Genomic DNA, 20,280 nt, shown 5'->3' with positions numbered 1-20,280 from the left:
CACCATTTCCCCCCACTGAATGATCCTTGGAGGTGTCCAGAAGGGCCAAAGATTCTCAGAGTGCTGAAAGGTCCCCCTGGTTTTTCAATGGAGGAATTGAAGGAAGCTTCATAGGAAATTTCAGCCTGGTGGATTAAGGAGTCTTGGATAGGCTAAAACAGGGGTCGGCAACCTTAAACACTCAAAGAGTCACAAAGGTCCTAACCGGAAATCCCCATTCAATTCTGGAGCCGACTGGAAGTCCGGTTCCCCCATCATAGTCTCCTCCTAGCGCAGTGTTTCCTCTGCTGACTGGAAGTCCGGTTCCCCCACCATAGAGTCTCCTCCTAGCGCAGGATCCTTTTTCCTCTACCTGTCCTAACCGAAAGCCCTATCAAGTGTGGAGCCGACCAACAACAGGGAGCCGCAGCAGAGGGATGAAAGAGCCACATGTGGCTCCAGAGCCGCAGGTTGCTGACCCCTGGGCTAAGAAAAGAACCTTGGTAGTACTAGGGTTTAAGGTACCCTGTTATTAAGCTGCTTAAGACCAGCTGCCTGCAATTACTGCAGGGTTCGAATCTCGCCAAGGCTCAAGGTTGACTCAGCCTTCCATCCTTTCTAAGGTAGGTGAAATGAGGACCCAGTTTGTGGGGGCAATAAGCTGACTTTGTATAAATATACAAAAGGATGAAGGCTATTGCTGAGCACATTGTAAGCCGCCCTGAGTCTTCGGAGAAGGGCGGCATATAAATCAAATTTAAAAAAAAAAAAAAAAAAGCAACCAATGGATCGTAGAACAAATCAACCCAAGATTCTCACTCGAGGCATAAATGACCAGGCTGAAATGATCTTAGTTTGGACACCTTATGGAGAAGCCTATAATGCAACGAAAGGTAGAAGGAAAGAAAAAGAAAACAGCCAGCAACAAGGTGGATGGACTTAATTACAGTGATGTGTCAGGGTTTCAAGTAACATACCCATAGCAAACAAAACTCTTGAGGCAGGCAATTTCCTCAAAGAATAGGTTTATTGGATATGTCATATTGGCACAGGCTGGTGGAAAACCGACTCTGACTTTTCCCGCAGTTTTCCACCTAATTAAAAGTGAAAGTGTCACTTTCTCAAAACAATCAGTCACAGGGTCCAATCAGGATACTGTCCAGTTGCTAGGTGACTCCAGGCCCCTCCTTCTGAGCACCTGCAGGAATGTCCTTAGTTCCCATGAGAAAGTATTTTGTTTTGGCTACAACACCCCAAACTATCTCTATTCTCCCCTCCCTATCCCTCTTCTCTGGTGTGTCAGCACTGAAGTCTGAAAATGGCCTCTGTCAGACCAGTTTCAGGGTTGACCTGATGATAGCTAGAAGGCCTGAAGGATCAAGATGGGGACAGATGAGTTTGGAAAAGGTATACCTCTATGGTTGCCCAGAGTTGACACCAATGTGATGGCACTGTATCCAACAGAAGCATGATTGGTCTGATATGTGTTACCAACTTACTAATATAAGACTCCTCGTCTCATAACCAGCCTTGATCCAAAAAAGCTCCCTCTGAGCAGTTTCTTAAAGGCTGCAGGTGTTAATGCCCCAAAGGAATTAATCAAAACTAAAATGTTATATGGACCATTTTCAAACTCTTGAATCCACACCCTGGCCAAAAAACGTAAAGGTTTGAAGAGGTGGAATCTAGTTTCAAACTGTCAATTTTTCTTCCTCCATCATCCTTTCCATGCTGTGAGTGGACGGGCTTTTGGCTGCTGCATGATTCACGTTTTCCCACCGTTGTGACTCGTTCTGTCTTTTTGTTCCCCCAGCCAGAGAGACTGCAAGGGACTCACTACTCGGTGCAGTCGGACATCTGGAGCATGGGGCTCTCCCTGGTCGAGATGGCCATCGGCAGGTACCCCATCCCTCCGCCTGATGCCAAGGAGCTGGAGCTGATGTTCGGTTGTCCGGTCGGGGCCGACTATCCTGTCTCGGAGACGTCTCCTCGGCAGAGAACGCCAGGCCGGCCTATGAGCGGTAAGAGGGCACAAACTGGCAATGCCACCTTGGGGGCTGAAAACGGATTGCTCCTTTGAGAAGGGAATGCGGTTGTGACTGGGGTTTTTAGGAAAGTGAGTGGGTGTGGACGTGTTATGGCAGTTGGGTTGGGATGGGTGGGCACAGGCAGCGCAGGCCATGCCAAAGCAACTCGATCCTTCCAGCATGGACTGGGGCTAGGAGCTTGGTCTTCAGCTCTGCAGAAACATCTTCAGAGAAGGGGCCATTTCTTCCCACTGCCCATACCTGCTTCTACCAAGGCTTTGCTTTCACTCAGGAAGTCCCTGCTTGGTTACAGTGCCAAGATTTCCTGTCAGCCTAGGCCATGGATTTTCAAACTTGGCTAGTTAAAGATGTTTTGTGGACTTCAATTCCCAGTATTCTCATGTCAGCATTCATTCATTCGTCTTGCCTTTATTATTTTTATAAATAGTTCAAAGTGGCAAACATATCCAACACAACTTTCCCCTCCTATTTTGCCCACAACAATAAGCCTGTGAAATGGGTTGGACAGACCCAAAGCCACCCAGCCAGCTTTCATGCCGAAGGCTGGACTGGAACTTAAGTCTCCTCATTTCTGGGCCAGCACCAGGGGTGAAATGCTCCCGGTTCAGACTGGATTGGGCGATCCGGTAGCGATCGTGGCGGATGGTTCGGAGAACCGGTAGCGGTGGCAACGCGAGGCTGCGCCCACCCGCCCAGATGTCGTTACTTCCTGGTTTTAACCAGGAAGTAATGTGTTTTTTACCCTCTGCACATGCACAGAAGGTTTTGCGCTTGCACAGAATGTCTGTGCGGTGCGTGCACTTCTGAACTGGTACGGAAGGTAAGTAGATTTCACCCCTGGCCAGCACCTTAAACACTACACCGCACTTGGTCTATGTATGCTGGCTGGGGAATTCTGGGGGTTGAAGTCCACACATCTCAAGGTTGCTGAGTTTGAAAAACATTTTGTTTTTAATCAAACATTCGCTGACAAAACCTACGCTATCTTCATCAGCATTTCTGGAACGAATTTCAAGACATGCCACTGAATGAATTTTGGAGACAAATAAGTCTCATCAGAAAAGAATGAAAAATAAGCTGTACGCCAAAGAGTGAAATTAATTGTTGTCATTTTTCAGCCTACGGTTCAGACAGCCGACCTCCTATGGCCATCTTTGAGCTCCTGGACTACATTGTCAATGAGGTGAGTGGAATAGTGGGCCTTCTGCGAGCGGAAGGGCTTTTGCTGTCGTAAGAAGCATCTCGGAATCATGCTGTTGTAATGGACTACTGCCCTGGATAGATGACTGGTGTGGCCTGTCAGCTGCCAGCCCCTCCAGCAGCCAAATCGGAGGAGGAGGAGAGTGGGAGTCAGGGTCAAGGCAACCTGAGAGCTCCGAGGGGGAAGAGGGAGTGGAGCTGTCAGAGAGAGAGAAAGAGGCGGACCCTGGGCCATCCGTCAGCCCTCAGATGGAGAGTCAACAGCCCCAGGGTCTGGAGGTGGTTGATGAGGAAGAGGAGGAACAGCTGGGTCCAGTGCCTGATGCGCGGATGCACAGAAGGCAGAGGAGAGGAGAGCAGTGGAAATCTATGGGCTGGTCCTTGGGACCTAAGAGCCACCGCTGCTAGCGAATCCCCACTCTAGCTCCGGGGATAAAAGGCAGGGGGCGGAGATGAATAGACGTGGCAGACAACTATTCATCTTCCAGCCAGACAGACTTGTTAGCCTGCGGTGAGAGAGAAACTTTTTGCAGGGGCTGCTGGTGCTCCGAATAAAGGAATCTTTGAGTTCACTTCAGAGGGTTTGTTGTGTTTGGGGAGCTGGGTCAGAACAATGGCCTCCAGGGCCCCTTCCATTCTGCAGTGCTCAGAATCCGCGAGGAGGTTCAGGCGATGGCTGGGATGTTCTCCCAAAAATCTCACAACATGAGATAGACAGTCTCACCCAAGATCTTAGCAAGACCAGATATGCAAAAAGCGGTATTTTAGGGGTGCATCTGAAAGTGAAGCAGCTTTTCCCAGTCTGGCTGAAAGTGCTACTCTTCTAACAGGCGCATGAGCTGCAATGCCCGTTTCTGTGGCAACGTTAAAGTCAGTCATTGCAGGCTTCAGAGGCAGCTGATGCTGGGATGCGAAAAGGAGTTTTAAACCAAGATGGTTTGTTGGCCCCACTCCGCTGAATAGAGGCAGATGTAACTGTTCTCCCTCTTGGTGTAGCACATGCGAATCTCTTGCATCTTTCCTCAAGGACATGCTTCCGGTTGACTTCATTTAGTTCCCACATTTCTCCTAATTTTTAGTAGTATTTCTAGCAGGACTAACAGATTCTGTGACAGCTTTGTTCCCTATGCCAGCCGTCTGGTACTCACAAGACTGGTTTTTTTCACCATAAGCACGTATAACTAGACAGTGTTGTTTCTCTGTGTCATATAATACATGTGGGTGTATACATAATTTTGTATTTATTTATTTATCTGGTCATGTTTATGTTGGGTAAAATTGGAGGTAGTGACCCTTTAAGAGCTGTAACGAAATTTCATTTTTAATATATGCGCACTATATAGTGTACATTCAAAGTGACAGTTATTCTATTCTATTCCATTCCATTCTATTCTATTCCATTATCTATTCTATTCTATTCTATTCCTAATTTTCTTCTCATTTTTCTTCTTTATTTATTATTTATTTATTGGTTCGATTTATATGCCGCCCTTCTCCGGAGACTCAGAGCGACTTACAATGCCTTAAGCAATAGCCTTCATACTTTTTGTATATACCTGCTTAGTAGGGCTTTCGACACCCCCCCCCCAGTGGTGTTCTTTTTTATACAAAGTCAGCTTATTGCCCCCACAAACCGGGTCCTCATTTTACCTACCTCGAAAGGATGGAAGGCTGAGTCAACCTTCTTGTTCTTATTCCATTCCATTCCATTCCATTCCATTATCTATTCTGTTCTGTTCTGTTCTGTTCTGTTCTGTCTGTTCTGTTCTATTTCTACTCTACCCTACCCTACCCTACCCTACCCTACCCTACCCTACGGCATTTGGAAAACTGAGAGTTTTTGAAAATGGAGCAGCATCTAAATAATCAACAGTCATGAAAGATTGACATAATTGTGACTCCTGCAGTTGCAGGTAGAGAATATAGATAGATCGAAAGAAAGAGACAGACCGACCATTTGGCCTAGTGGTTAAGGTGCTGGCCTTGATACCAGGAGATGGAGAGTTCTAGTCCCGCCTTAGGTGGGTGACGTTGCGCCAGTCCCTTTTAAATCAGCCCAACCTACCTCACAGAGTTGTTGTTGTGGAGAAAATTGAAGGACTATTAGGTACATTCGCTGTCTTGAGATAACTTATAGAGTAATAAAGGCGGGATTAAAAATGCAATGAAGAAATGCCCGGAGTTGTAAGATCGTTTCTCTTTTCATCTTTGACCCCCTCGGTTGCTTTCAGCCCCCTCCAAAGCTGCCAAGCAGAGTCTTCAGTCCAGAATTCCAAGACTTTGTGAACAAATGGTGAGTTCGGTCTCCAGACTCTTTCCTTTTGGTGTCAATGAAAATGCAGTGGGGAGGTCGTCTCTCTGAAAAGGCATTTTGGTAACTAATAAAACGAGGCCCATTTCTGCTCTTCTGGACCACACTTGCTCACAATTTAACATGATGGCACATGATTTTCAAGATTTATTTATTTTTTTGTCATTCAATTGTTTTTGAGTGATGTGCTGGGATGCACACTCCAGCAATGTGGCCAGGGCAGAATCCAGAACCGATGCTATTTCATTCAAATAAAATGTGGGAATTATTGACCATGACTTGAGCTGAGATTGTGCCCATCTATCAGGGGTGAAATGTTCCCGGTTCGGACTGGATCGGGTGATCCGGTAGCAATTGTAGCAGGTGGTTCAGAGAACCGGTAGCGATGGCAGCGTGAGGCTCCGCCCGGGTGTCATTACTTCCTGGTTTTAACCAGGAAGTAATGTGTTTTTTACCGTCTGCGCATACGCAGGTTTTGAGCATGCCCAGAGGGTCTGCGCGCGCATGTGTGGCGTGTGCACTTCCGAACTGGTAAGGAAAGTAGATTTCACCCCTGCCATATACATATATATATATATATATATATATATATATATATATATATATATATATATATATATATATATATATATATAATCATCATCAAAATATCCAAGAAATTCTGATCACTTTTAGGTACATCAGATCAGTATGATAGTTTCTTTGAACATAGTTAAATTTTGCTGAATTTATCTGTAAAATTAGGCAGATTTTGGCCACCTATCAATGATCTCATCCCTAATTATAATACACTATTATGTCTTCTTCCTCTGCCATTTGTTTTATTTTAAAGTTTGAATTTTATTCTGGTCTGTGACCGTAATGAAAGCTGGACCGTGCATTTAAGCTTCGTATTTTGGCTTGTCATTCATTCAGCTTTTGCATGGAATCCAGAACTACAGGCCTCCAATTTAACATATACAACAACCATACTCAGGGTGTGGGGGTGTTTGTGTGGGTGTGTTGGGCTCCCGTACATCAGCTGCAATGTATAACTTCTCCTTTTTGACAGCTTGATCAAGAATCCAGCTGAGAGAGCAGATCTAAAACAGCTTATGGTGAGTGAATTCTTCCTGGGTTTTTTTGAAAGATGCATATTGCAAGGTTCCTCCCCTTGGAATCTACTGGTTTCATTAACATGCTAAAGTGGTTTCATTAAAGACTTAGAAAGTCAACATACACGACTTCCAAATGGGGTTGCTTTTAATCCTGATTTGGTTGGGGTGGATTTAGGGCATTGTATAAATGCTTTCCATTTATCTAAGCCTGAGTTTTTTATTTATTTATTATTAAATTTCTATACCGCCCTTCTCCCGAAAGACTTAGGGCGGTGAACAGCCACAAGATAAAACACATAAATACAAAAATTTAAAATAGATTAAAAAACAAATTAAATAATTTGGCTGAATTTAAAATACCCCATAATTTAAAACAAATTAAAATTTATATTTAAAAGGGGAGAAGATTTAGGCCAGGCCAGCTTGATGAAATAAAAAAGTCTTAAGCGCGCGACGGAAGGTGTGCAGATCCGGGATCCTCCGTATCTCCAGGGGGAGCTCGTTCCAGATCGTAGGTGCCCCCACAGAGAAGGCTCTCCCCCTGGGGGCTGCCAGTCGACATTGTTTGGCCGACGGCACCCGGAGGAGCCCCTCTCTATGGGAGCGTACTGGCCGGTGGGAGGCTATTGGTGGTAGCAGGCGGTCCCGTAGATAACCAGGTCCTAAGCCATGGAGGCTTTAAAGGTGATAACCAGAACCTTGAAGCGCACTCGGAAGACCACCGGGAGCCAGTGCAGCTCGCGCAGGAGAGGTGTTACCTGGGAACTCCATGTTGCTCCCATAACCACCCGCGCGGCCGCACTCTGCGCCAGTTGGAGCCTCCGAGTGCACCTCAAGGGGAGCCCCATGTAGAGAGCGTTACAATAGTCCAGACGAGAGGTGACGAGGGCATGAGTTAATTGTGAAACCCCTGGTAATGGCATATCTGGTAACCTGTGCTGCCCCATTCATTCTCACACACACACACACACAGGAGGAGATCTCCTCGAGAGTAAGGCTTGGGGCTAATTGGCCACTCCCTTAGCCTATTTAAGGAGGAATGCCGACTGAAGCAATTTGCAGGGAACAACTTAGTTCACATACCTTCACATACCTTCCTGTCTTGTCCTGCTTATCTTATCAGCTTCCTGCAAATTGCTTCTGGGCATTCTGCCAACCATAGTAAGTTTTCAGTTGTTCTTCTTTGAATTCTTGGCGGCTGTTAATGCAATTAATTAACAGCCGTTGTTGTAAAAGACTGGTTTATTCAGTAAATTAAGGTTTGAACGGACTTTGTGTGTGCTGCGTTCTTTGGGGCCCGTAGCTGGGGCAGAACACCTTTGGGATGACCAACTCGAGGTTGACTCCGCCTTCCCTCCTTCCAAGGTCTGTAAAACGAGGACCCGGATTGTTGGGGGCAAAGCGGCCGACTCTGTAAACCGCTTAAGAGAGGGGCTGTAAAGCACCCTGAAGCGATACACAAGTCTAAGTGCTATTGCTGTTGTCTTTTCTCCTTGCCAGGTCCACATTTTCATTAAAAGATCGGAAGTGGAAGAGGTGGACTTTGCGGGCTGGCTGTGCTCCACCATCGGCCTCAACCAGCCCAGCACCCCAACCCACGTCGGCGGGCTCTGAGCCCGCTCGCTGGACACGGTACGAAGACTCCACCGGCTGCCGCTGCTGCTATGCAACTTCCATTCCACGGGGAGGCCGACTCGGAACTGCTCACTCCAGACCCATCGACGCGCACCGGGGGTTGGGGAGCATGGCATGTGTGGCACAATTGGTGTTCCCAGCCACCTCCCGCTGTTTAGAGCCATGCTGTTCTGGTTCCCCCCCTCCCCTTTCTCCCCCCTACTCTCAAAAGTATTCTGCTGTTCCCCCATCGCCATCCCCGCTTCCGTGCTGCGCCTTCTTCAGCTTGTCGTGCCAAATTCTTTTCCAGGTCGAATCCCTTTTTGAGGCTTTTGCGCGAACAGCTGTTGTGTTTGATTCTTAATGACCAAATGTGACGCTTCGAGCCGCCAATCTGCAAAGTTGAATGTGAATGATGGGATGTCTTTCCTTACCGGGGGGGGGGGGGACCTTGCTGGACCTGGTTGCTGTCCCAGCCTTTGCAGACGTCGTCCCGTGAGCCTTGTGTATAACTCGGTGGTCCCTTTTTTTCCCCCCCCGGCTTTTGCTTTAGCCAGTCCTGGTCAGAACGATTAGGGGCGGTGGGGTGCCTTTGGACGAGACGGTCCCCAACATAGAATTGATGCCACTAAGCTGAGGTGGAAGCCATGAAGAATCCTGGGTCCTGAACTGGTGGGCTTCAGCCTGAGTAGGGGTTTTTATTTTGGCCTCCCCTTCTGGGTCACTATGAACACACCTGTTGATGCTTTTATTTATTTGCCTTGTTGGATATTTTGGGCTGGCTTGGCGCAGTGTTTTTCAACCTTAGCCACTTGAAGATGGGTGGACTTCAACTCCCAGAATTCCCCAGCCAGCATAGCTGGCTGGGGAATTCTGGGAGTTGAAGTCCACCCATCTTCAAGTGGCTAAGGTTAATAAACACTGTCTTAGTGGCATTCATCTCCTCCATCTGTTAATTTGGCATCTTGTCTGTTGAGCACGGACGATAGGAAACTGTCTGGCAGAATCAATGCATTTCTCTCTTTCTCTTTTCTTCTTTTAAAGGCATCAGGATTTATTTCCCTTCTAGGACGGCTGAAGTTATTAGATATCATGAAATCTGTGCATCCGTTTGTTGTTGGAAACTTTCTTTTAATCATTTTACTCTTTTCAGATGTTGAGCAACCGCATCTTAACCATTTAATAAATGTCACAAAATCACCTTGGAGAGTTGTGGGGTTTTTAAAACACGGCTGTTTAAAGCTCGGTTGGCTTTTAAGGTGGACTTCGTGGCATTTTGGGGTGGTTGAGGGGGGGAGAGGAAGTAACTTCTGGATTTAGCTCTGCCTCTGATCTCCCAGGCGTGATCTTTGGAAAAAGGATTGGCAGACACTCCATAACCCATCTGCAAATACTCCATAACCCATAAAAGAGCCTTGGTGGCGCAGCAGACTAAAGCACTGTTAAGTAACACCAGCTGCCTGCAATTACTGCAAGTTCAAATCTCACCAGGCTCAAGGTTGACTCAGCCTTCCATCCTTTCGAGGTAGGTAAAATGAGGACCCGGTTTGTGGGGGCAATAAGCTGACTTTGTATAAAAAAGAACACCACTTGGGGGGGCCAAAAGCCCTACTAAGTAGGTATATACAAAAGTATGAAGGCTATTGCTTAACGCATTGTAAGCCGCCCTGAGATTCTAGAAAAGGGCGGCATATAAATCGAGCCAATCAATAAATAATAAATAAATAAATAAATAATAACCCATCTTCCAGACTGATGGGTTCTTCTCTTCTCCAGATGGAGAACAATTGTGAACTATAAAGCATGGGGTATAACGATGCTATAGCACCTGGCGATGGCCATAAAGCATAGCGTTCCCCCTACTGCCCCCTTGTAATCCAGCCCCCAATCGGATTGTCATACCCACAGGTAGTCCTCCATTTACACCAGTTCGTTTAGTGACCGTTCGAAGTTACAATAGCACTGAAAAAAGTGACCTGTGACCACTTTTCACACTTAATGACGGTTGCAGCATCTCCATGGTCACATGCTCAAAATTCAGGCGCTTGTCCGCTGACTCATGTTTATGACGGTCATAGTGTGATGACTTTTTGCGACCTTCTGCCAAGCAAAGTCAATGGGGAAGCCAGATTCACTGAACAACCATGTTACTAATTTTATAAATGCAATGATTCACTTAACAACAGCGGCAAGAAAAATGGGGCAAAAGTCCCTCGGGAGTTGGGCGGCATAGAAGTGTGACTAAATAAATAAATAAATAAAACTCACTTGAGAAATGCTTAACTTAACATAAATTTTGGGCTCAATTGTGGTCGTAACTCAAGGACTACCTGTACTGAGTTTTGGCCAAAAGCATTGTAAAGTGCAGTTGCGTGACCATGGGAACAGCCGTAAAGGCAGGTCAATTACGGAACAGCCGACATGCGGTCAGGGGACTGCGGGGGAGGGGCTGGCGGTCATAACTTTGGAACCAGTTTGTAAGAACCACTTTAGAGGTCTGTTGTAACTTCCTATGGTCCCTAAGCGACCAGTTGTACCAAGTCACCTATAGGAAACCTTGGAAGCAGCTCTTCACTTTCAACAATGTGGAGTATGGAAGACTAGAAGAAACGCACAAGGGAGGGGGACACACAAAATTAAGGATGGTGGTGACTAACATATACTCTCTTTTGTACAGGGGTGAGCCACTATCGCAACTTTACAACCTGTGGGCTTCAACTCCCAGAATTCCATAGCTGGCTCAGGAATTCTGCGAGTTGGAAGTCCTCAAGTCGTACAGTTGCCATAGTTGTCCACGCTTGCACTTGTGTGCCTGCCTTTAAGTTTGCAACGTGCCCCATTCCATTCCAGATATGCTGCAGCTGGTTTGCTTCTCCCTGAAAATCAGTGCCAATATATGGGATGCCACTTTCCAAACAGCTGCCAATTCATTGCAGTATCTTAGATAGTCAAACACGGGGGGAAAATATCTGTGCTTCCTGCCAAAAAACCCCCAAAACCTATTTTGGGGTGATTTGTAATTCCCGAAGAGGGAAACTTATCCCCAGCGATGCAAAGCAAACAGAGTCATTTTGACATCTGTTGGAAGGACCGACATGCCATCTTCCCACTAGGAAAGAATTTTTAATATTACCCATAGTAAACAAAACATATATTTTTATTCCATACAAGTTTCATAAAACGGGCCCAAACCAACCAGAATAAAGGAGTCGTATACAGCCATACAGGAAAAAACAAGCCCCACATTTTTCACTACTTTTGTGCAATTTATCCATAGGAGGTTCAGGAAAACCAACTGGCATAGAATGGGCAGCTTCCCAGCTCCTTTTTTTTACAACCAGGCAGGAGATGTTTCATGGACAGATTATTGCTTCAAAAGCTTCGTTTCCTGAACTGCTACTTGTTTTGAAACATAAGTCTACTCTAGAAAATGACTCGTGCTACATAGTTAGGCTTCAACACTGCCTTTTTCCAACCCGCCCCGTAATTTATTACCGCCTTTGGAAGTTTGTGAGATGCTCAGCGGCATTTCTGGTTGGAGCTCAGTCTCTGTAGCACCACACAGAGTTTCATCAAAGCCAGGGAGGCTTCGGAAGTCTGTCCTGGAACACTGGCCTGACAGCAACACTGGTGCCCTAGGAATCTGATTCTTCTTCCTCCTCCTCCTCCTCTTCCTCATCACCATGCACTTGTAACTGCAGTTTAGTCTGATTAATGGCCATTTCATTGTCCATCTGTTCAAAGAAAGAAGAAACCGGTCACTTCCTGCCGAGAAATATAAGTCAGGGGTGGAGAAACATCCTGAATGCCGTTTGCAGCAGGTGAGGAAATGCTGGGCTTGGTGGCAACACAGAGATAGTCCTTGACATATGACCGTAATGGAGCCTAACCATTATGGTTGTATGTCGTCATGGTTGTAAAACAGGTGGGTCGCGTGACCTGATTTTACCACCTTTCTCACACAACGATCGTTCAACGTGATCGTAAAATGAGCGCTATGATTTCAAAATAATAGCCGAGGTGGCGCAGTGGTTAAGAGTGCAGTACCGCAGCTACTTCAGCTGACTGCTAGTTCAGCAGATCAGTGGATCAAATCTCACCGACTCAGCCTTCCATCCTTCCGAGGTGGGTAAAGTGAGGACCCAGATTGTTGGGGGCAATATGCTATTTGGTATACTATCGATTGTTGTAAGCCCCCCAGAGTCCTCGAAGAGTGGGCGGCATAGAAATATGACAAATAATAATAATAATAAATAAAAAAATGAATCCGGTGTTCGCTATGGCACAGTTTTGTCGAAAATGGGAAGAAACTGCTGGTTTTTCAGCAAAACCATCGTAAAATGGTAAAAAAAAGCCCTCCATATATATGTTATAAATTCTTACATGTATTAACGCACCAAGATGTTACATTATAAAAAAATGCTTGTTCCCAAACAAAATGTAAAAAGGGTGAATCGTGTCTTTCTAATATTGTTTTCCTGAACCCCAGTGAATCACGTTGGGCCAGAAGATGTAAGAAGAATCTGCCAGGGAAAAGTTTCTAAAGTCCTCCTTCTCTTGCCTACGTGGTTGATGCGTTTTCCACCCCACTCCACAGTGACAGAGGGTCTGTAAACCTCTGACGTCATGCCTACATCCAGCGTATCTTCCATGAGTGTCTACGGAGATCCTCAGTCATCTAGGTCATGGTTGTCCCAAAGGTGCTTTTTTCTAAAGGCAACTGGACTTTCTTTGTTTTTCCTCAAAGACATTTTGCTTCTCATCCAAGAAGCTTCTTCAGTTCTGACAGAAAGTTGGAGAACGGAAGGATTCATATTCCTTGCAGTCATCTGGTCCTTAGCACCAGTGGTGGGTTCTAACCGGATTTACTACCGGTTCTCTTTGTGTGCACGTTTTGCGCGCGATCGCCTCTTTAGCCAAATTAGGACTTCGCGCAAGCGCATTGCGAATCTGCCCAGCTGAGGTGCGGCAATCCACTCAGCTGCACCTCTCAGCTGGGCGAAAAAAGAAGAAATATAAGGTCGGAATAATGCGGGGGAGCGGGCGGGAGGGCCCAGCTCCCGAAGAAAGAGAACTGGTTCGGTGAGGTAATAGTGTCACTGCTACTGGCTCGGCCGAACCGGGCCGAACCGGGAGCAACCCACCACTGCTTAGCACTCTTTCAAAAGTTTGGAAGAGGGGTTAACGAGGCATCTGCATTAAGACTGAACAGCCCTCTCTCGACAAGGGGGAGGGATATGACATCATCTATCTCCTGTTTACGACACAGTCCTTTCCGCAGTTCCAAGAAGGTTACACACCCATCTGCACTATCCAGGTGGCCCTGGGGGTGCAGACAAACCTCCAAGTGGCCTCAATGACTCTCAGGAAAAAAATCCAATTGCTATCAAAAGCGAAATGTCTTCAAGAAAGAACAAAGAAAGCCCAGCTGCCTTTAGAAACCAGCATCTATGAGACATCTTCAGCCACGGTGGCGCAGTGGTTAGAGTGCCGTACTGCAGGCTACTTCTGCTGACTGCCGGCTGCCTGCAATTTGGCGGTTCAAATCTCACCAGGCTCAGAGTTGACTCAGCCTTCCAAAGTGGGTAAAATGAGGGCCCAGATTGCTAGGGGCAAGAAGCTAACTCTGTAACCCGCTTAAGAGAGGGTTGTAAAGCACTGTGAAGCGGTATACAAGTCTAAGTGTTATTGCTATCTTCCATGAGTGTTTTTAAAATCAAGTTTCTTTGCTTGGAAATATTGTTCACCTACTTGGACAGAAACAGTGGAAAGAATGGGGGAGGGGGGGAATCTCCTTCAGTCAGCATTCTGGTAAATGAGGGACCAATTACAACCAGTAACTGTCAATCATTAGCCCCAGACCTGCAAAGGCGACTTTTCTCTCCTTGTGAAGGGGACTCAGTCTTTGTGGCCTCTAAACAGGAGAGCTACTTCAGCGGAGTGAAAAAGCCTTACATTTACGTGCTCCTCCGTGACAGCAGCCGAGGGAGTGAACACCGTCCCTTCCCGGGCATTGATCATGGACTGAAGAGCCAACTCTTCCACCTGGAAACAGAAAATAATGGTCAGTCTTGAAAGAAGCGTTAAGCAACGTCCTTGGGACCGTCCATCTTCCTTTAGTGAAATCTTGTGGTTTAGAGCAGGTCTCTCCAACCTTGGCAACTTTAAGACTTGTGGACTTCAATTCCCAGAATTCCTCAGCCAGTGCTGGCTGAGGAATTCTGGGAGTTGAAGTCCACAAGTCTTAAAGTTGCTAAGGTTGGAGACCCCTGGCTTAGAGGTGAAAATGTAATTTGGCAAGCCAAGGGCTATGGACCCTAGTACTAAGCCCGAATGATGTCCCAGGAGGGGAAAATGGCCATTCCTCTCCTGCAATACAGGCAGTCCTCAATTTAAAGACCGGAATTTCCATTTCTAAGCAAGACGATTGTTAAGCGAGTAGCACCCGAATTGACAACTTTTTTGCTACGGTTATCTAGGGAATTGCTGCAGTTGTTAAGTGAATCACACATTTGTTAAGTGAGTCTAGCTCCCCTCACTAACTTGGCTTGTCAGAGAAGCCACTGGGAAAGTCAATAAATAGTTATCTCATGACCCTGGGACACCACAACCGTCATAAATACATGCCAGTTGCCAATTTAAAACATACGATGAACGCTTGCAGGAACTGGGCCTGGCTAGTCTAGTGAAGAGAAGGACCAGGGGAGACAGGATAGCAGTCTTCCAATATTTGAGGGGCTGCCACAGAGAGGAGGGGGTCAAGCTATTTTCCTGAAGGCCAGACAAGGAATAGTGAATGGAAGCTGATCAAGGAGAGATTCAACCTAGAAATAAGGAGGAATTTTCTGACAGTGAGAACCATCAACCAATGGAACAGAAGTTGCCTTTGGAAGTTGTGGGAGCTTCATCACTGGAGTGATGAAAAGACTGGACTGCCATCGGTCAGAAATGATGGAGGGTCTCCTGCTTGAGGAGGGGGGTTGGACTAGATCAGAGGTCACCAACTTTTCGGACCGCAGGGACCACTAAATTCATAATTTAAAATCCTGTGGACCACTAATATGATCTGCCTAATGACCAGCTGGGTGGGAGTGGCAAGGTGGTCATGTGACTGGGTGGGCGTGGCCAACTCGATGTCACTCACGTCGACAGATGCCTCGCCAGCCTCTACTCGCCCCTCCCCTCCCAGCCACTCCTTGCCTGCCCACCTGGGCTCCTTAGGGTCCCAATAGGAAGCAGTTGTTGGAGCTAAGCAGCCACCCCGAGAAAGAGTTGGCAAAACAGCTCAGTTCAAATTAGATCTGACCGAGAAGGAGGCTCAGCACCTCACTGAGGACTACGAGCATAGGCTTTCCAAGCAGAGGGAAGACCTGCAGGAGTGCAAGGCAGGTGCCTGGAGGCTCAGTAGACTGAGATGGTCAGCCAGTTCCAGTCCATGAGGCAGTCCCACTGGAACGAGGCCCTCCGGCTCTTTGCTACCAGTGGCACTTCCTTCCAGCCTTTGCCCAAAGCCCCGCACGAGGAGGCCAAAGCAGACCCCAAGTCGGAATTTCTGCCCCCCTCCAACCCACACAAAAAGACCCCAAAGGGGGAGACTCTCTGCAGCAACACAAACGTTCATTGCACGTATCCGGCCCAGGGGCTGTAGTTTGAGGACTCCCTGATTTAGTGCAATATAAAAAATGCAAATAATTTTTCTGCGGACCACCAAAATTTTCTCGCGGACCACCAGTGGTCCACGGACCACCAGTTGGTGACCGCTGGACTAGATGACCTATAAAGTCCCTTCCAACTCAGTTAATTTGTATCTAAGTCCCCGAATTTTGATCATGTGACTGGGAATGCTGCAATGGCCCTTAAGCGTGAGGAGTAGTTATAATTTACTTTTTTGCAGTGCTATTGTCAAAAAATTGCTAAACAAGCGATTGTACAATGAGGACTAATCTGTACATCTTGTGTCGTACAGAAGCTGTCTAGTCTTCTGATTTCAGAAGGAGAAACCAAACAATTTTTTCTTTTATAAACGCCCAGTTCTTAGATTTTAAGGCGACACATGAAGTCTCCCGTCTAATTTTATCCCAGCAAACAAAGGGATGAGCTGAGCTGCATAGGAGCAGTCAAATGTGGTCAAGTGAAGCCTGCCATTTAGGCTGTCGTTATGGGAAGCATTTTTGGAAATTACAAAAAAAAAGCCCTTGATTTTTTGTGATAGAAATACTCTGTTTTGATGGAATATCAAGCCTCGGGGAGACCCAGAATGAAGGGGAGACTTGCACTGCCCCCACATTTCAAAGGCTAGCCACATCAGGAGGTCTAGAAACTGGCTGGGCTTCTTTTAAGTTCTAGGTATCTAAGTATTTAGGTATCTAAACAATTGTAAGCAGATCTGCAGAAGAGGAAATGGAGCTGAGCGTCAGACTTAAACGCTAATCCCCTCCGGAAAGCACATTCCTGGAAGTCTATTTATAATGCTAGCCTTTTGTGCATATGGCTGGGTCTTGCTTTCTCATTCATACCAGGGTCTTAGCACCTTGCCAACAGCTGGCTGAGCATTCCCCAGCACCTGTGGTATTCAAATCAACATGGCCAACACCAGGCCTGGAAGATGGCTGGTTAAGCCCTTTTATGGCCCTGAGCACCGTGGGGAGAAACAGGGTGTTAAGTCTCAAGCCGCTATCGGAAGAGAGCTATATTAATCTTTGACAGCCAAAATTCAGAAAATGTACCTTTTCAGATTAACAAGCATATATATATATAAAAATAAAGGGAACACAAGCAGTAGTAGTTTATACACTGCTCAAACAACTAAAGGGAACACAAAACTACTGTATGTAACGAACAAAGTATTTATAAAGCTATTTCATTCATTCAGATCTCGGATGTCTTCTGCTTGTGTTCCCTTTATTTTTTTTGAGCAGTGTATATGTATATATATATATATGTATGTATTTATATATAATTTGTATAATAAGTTGAAGTCCACCAGCTTAAAGTTGCCAAGGTTGGAGACCCCTGTTCTAAGCAACTCCACAAATTGAAGAGAGGTGGACAGGTACAAAGGATGGGTTTCTGTATTTATGGCCCTCGATTTTTGAAATGCCCTCTTTCGGAACAATCTGCTTGGATTGTCTAGCAAGCTAGACCAAGCCTTTTCTCTTTATCAAAACATTTAAAATCTTTTATCGTTATGGTTTGATGCATTTTCTGTTCTCATTCCTCCAGAGTTTCTCAATCCTTAACTGGGTTAAAAATAACAATTCTCTGCTGCTCGAGGTTAAGTCCTTGAGATGGACAGCCACATCAACTGAAATGGTAAACAACAATAGCACAACACAAAGCCAAACACCCACCGAACAAGGGCCCATCCCATAAACCCAAAGGCAGGTGTGGGGTTGAAGGAGCAGCTTGAATGGCTGCTTTGGTCTGGACCAGGCTATCTTAAGCTTTTGTCTCTTAGGACCCCTCCCCACTTTTAAAAATTATAGAGAATTACAAATAAGCTTTTGTTCGCATATTTATCAATATTTACCATGTTAAAATTTTAAATTGATGCATTCCCTGCCACTTGCCAAGAATATTTCATGGGATTTTTAATATTGAATTATATAGGCTGGCAAATCATTTTGATTTCAAGGATCCCCATGGGACCTTGAACCATAATTTGAGACACACCGGCCTTTACAAAGCATTCATGCAAGGAACATAGGCTTTGTTACCCCCTATGTCCCATTTCCTATAGCTTTTGGATTAAAACACCCATCATCCCCAGACAAAGAAATGGTCCTGGGGTTGAGGGGGGAGGAGAGGTAGGCCATTCAAGAGCCTTGGTGGCGCAGCGGACTAAACTGCTGCGGTTAAAGTAGCACTTAGCTGCCAGCTGCCTGCAATTACTGCGAGTTCAATTCTCACCAGGCTCAAGGTTAACTCAGCCTTCCATCCTTTCGAGGTAGGTAAAATGAGGACCCGGATTGTGGGGGCAATAAGATCACTTTGTATAAAAAAGAACACCGCTTAGCGGGGGCCGAAAGCCCTACTGAGCAGGTATATACAAAAGTATGAAGGCTATTGCTTAACGCATTGTAAGCCGCCCTGAGTCTCCAGAGAAGGGCAGCATATAAATCAAACTAATAAATAAATAAATAAATTCAGGAGGATTTTGGGGGGAAGTTGAGTTACAACCCTGCCTGCAACCCTCTCTTTTTTGTGTGGGTGCAAAAGCCTCCGCTTGCAGTCTTCCAAATTTATTGGACTATCATACCCATTATCCTGTGCCTTGGGTCTTACAGACCTAGAGATAATTGGGGTGGGAAACTTTGGAGATTTTCAGTCCTCCAGGTCAACGATGTCCCAAAGGTGCTTCCCCCCCCTCCACCCCCAGACACAACTGGACTTTTTGGCTTTTTTTTTTCCTTTGAAGACGTTTCGCTTCTCCTCCAAGAAGCTTCTTCAACTCTGGCTGGATGGTGGTGAAGGGAAGTCAGAGTTGAAGAAGCTTCTTGGAGGAGAAGCGAAACGTCTTCAAAGAAAAAAAAACAAAGTCTTGAAAAAAAAGCACCTTTGGGACAATGGGGGGGGGAGAGACCGCTGGGAGGAGGCAGACTCCCTTCCTCCCCCCGCTCAGAGGCTGTGCCTTTGGGGTGACAGCGCCCCATGCCGCCCCGGCGGGGTACGACAGGCGTGTGGGCCTCCACACGTGCGCAGTTCGGGGCTACCCCCCCTTCCCCCGGGGGCTGGCCCCGCTCCCTCCCTCCCTCCCTCCCTGCGCACCTTGAGGCGGGTGAGCTGGTCGTGCAGCGCCTCCTTGACCCGCAGCAGCGTCTCCTCCTCCTTGCGGAGCTCCTGCAGGCGGCTCAGCATCCTGCTCCCCTCCCCGCCTCGGGGGGCGCGCGCAGGGATGACGTCGCCGGCGACGGCCCTCTTGCCGGCCGGAGGGAGAAGAGGCGAGGGAGGCGGGAGCCGCCATCTTGCTCCAGGGCGGAAGAGAGGGAAGGAAAAGACACGTGCCTGGTTTCGAGGCCCGAAGTGAGAGGCTCTTAATGTGGCCCCGCCCCGCCCCCCCAAAATGGGGAGGGGAGCAAAAGCCAGCAATGACGTGGGCGGAAAGGCTAGCGGCAGAGGGGAGCCAGAGACCCTTTTCGCTCTGCCCAGGGCGTTATCCTCGAGGGAAGAAACGCGAGCGGGGTTGCTTTTTTGAAAGCTTGTTAGCACCCTAGCGTTTGTGAGGGAGGCGGGCAGTTTACAAATGTGATCAATAAATCCTCGCATATTGCCAATATTTGTGTCGCAAATCTACATTTTTTTCCCCCCTGCTGCCCGGTCTGTCCCAACGGAGCTCAGGAATGCAAAAGTTTACAACACTGGATTCAGATACGCCGAGATTTAAGCACTGCAGTATCTGCAAGAGATTAAAAGGCCCCATCTTCCTGTATTGATTTGGCCAGGTTGTGGTATAAGGAACGTATGTGCAAGGATTTTTAAATCTGGTAGAGAAAAGTGTCATTATAGACCTTTACGTTAATTTGTGAGTTTACAATGCATTCCCTATTTTGTAAAATCTACTCCAACACAGAAACGGTATCACCTGGGTGGACCCCAGAAGGCCTTCAACTCCCAGGCATCATTTCTTCACATCCACTTTGTTATATAGCTGGGAGATCTCTGAGCAGAAAGCGTTAAAGCCAAACACTCTCCAAATCTGAGGCAACCTAGCATCCTTTTCCCCAAAAGTACAGTACCATTGTTAATAGCACATTTAATATATACACCAATAGCAAATCTGCTTTTCCTATCAATTTCTATTTTTCAGTAAGAGATATTTATGCAGAAACAAAAAGCATTAACAAAAAAAAGCCAGAAACTATTTGTAAAGGTCCCACATTTTTTCTCCTGAGATCTTGATAGAATTCCTTTTCTGTGGCTGTGATGGAGAGATTCCAGCTTGGTAATGAAATCCAGTTTTCTCCTCCTGCCATTCCTGCAACATCTGCTTAATTTTTAATGTTGTTGGACCCTCAGGTGAATATGTTCATGC

General features: G+C 46.5%; 2 protein-coding genes across 2 annotated transcripts in view; one reads left to right on the top strand and one right to left on the bottom strand.

Moving 5' to 3' along the window:
• The window catches only part of MAP2K1 (mitogen-activated protein kinase kinase 1), a 46,005-nt gene extending 36,556 nt beyond the window's left edge, over positions 1-9,449 (top strand). The window contains exons 7-11 of the mRNA XM_034435457.3: positions 1,793-2,000; positions 3,146-3,210; positions 5,459-5,520; positions 6,590-6,635; positions 8,136-9,449. Coding sequence (XP_034291348.1) covers positions 1,793-2,000; positions 3,146-3,210; positions 5,459-5,520; positions 6,590-6,635; positions 8,136-8,249 — 495 coding nt within the window. The 3' untranslated portion in view covers positions 8,250-9,449. The remainder of the gene's footprint in view (positions 1-1,792; positions 2,001-3,145; positions 3,211-5,458; positions 5,521-6,589; positions 6,636-8,135) is intronic.
• A 1,939-nt stretch (positions 9,450-11,388) lies between these two features.
• SNAPC5 (small nuclear RNA activating complex polypeptide 5) lies at positions 11,389-19,173 on the bottom strand. The gene is made up of 3 exons (XM_034435458.3): positions 19,017-19,173; positions 14,205-14,294; positions 11,389-11,983 (listed from the first exon to the last, which is right to left on the bottom strand). Exons 1-3 carry the CDS (start codon positions 19,104-19,106, stop codon positions 11,885-11,887), a joined length of 279 nt encoding a protein of 92 aa, XP_034291349.1. The 5' UTR covers positions 19,107-19,173; the 3' UTR covers positions 11,389-11,884.
• Between the last annotated feature and the right edge of the window lie 1,107 nt (positions 19,174-20,280).

This window comes from Pantherophis guttatus, chromosome 13 (genome assembly GCF_059756535.1).
Source record: "Pantherophis guttatus breed Tessera chromosome 13, ASM5975653v1, whole genome shotgun sequence".
NCBI classification, from domain to species: domain Eukaryota; kingdom Metazoa; phylum Chordata; class Lepidosauria; order Squamata; family Colubridae; genus Pantherophis; species Pantherophis guttatus.
The sequence above is the reverse complement of the archived record's forward strand: the minus strand, read 5'-3'. Positions and strand labels throughout refer to the sequence as shown.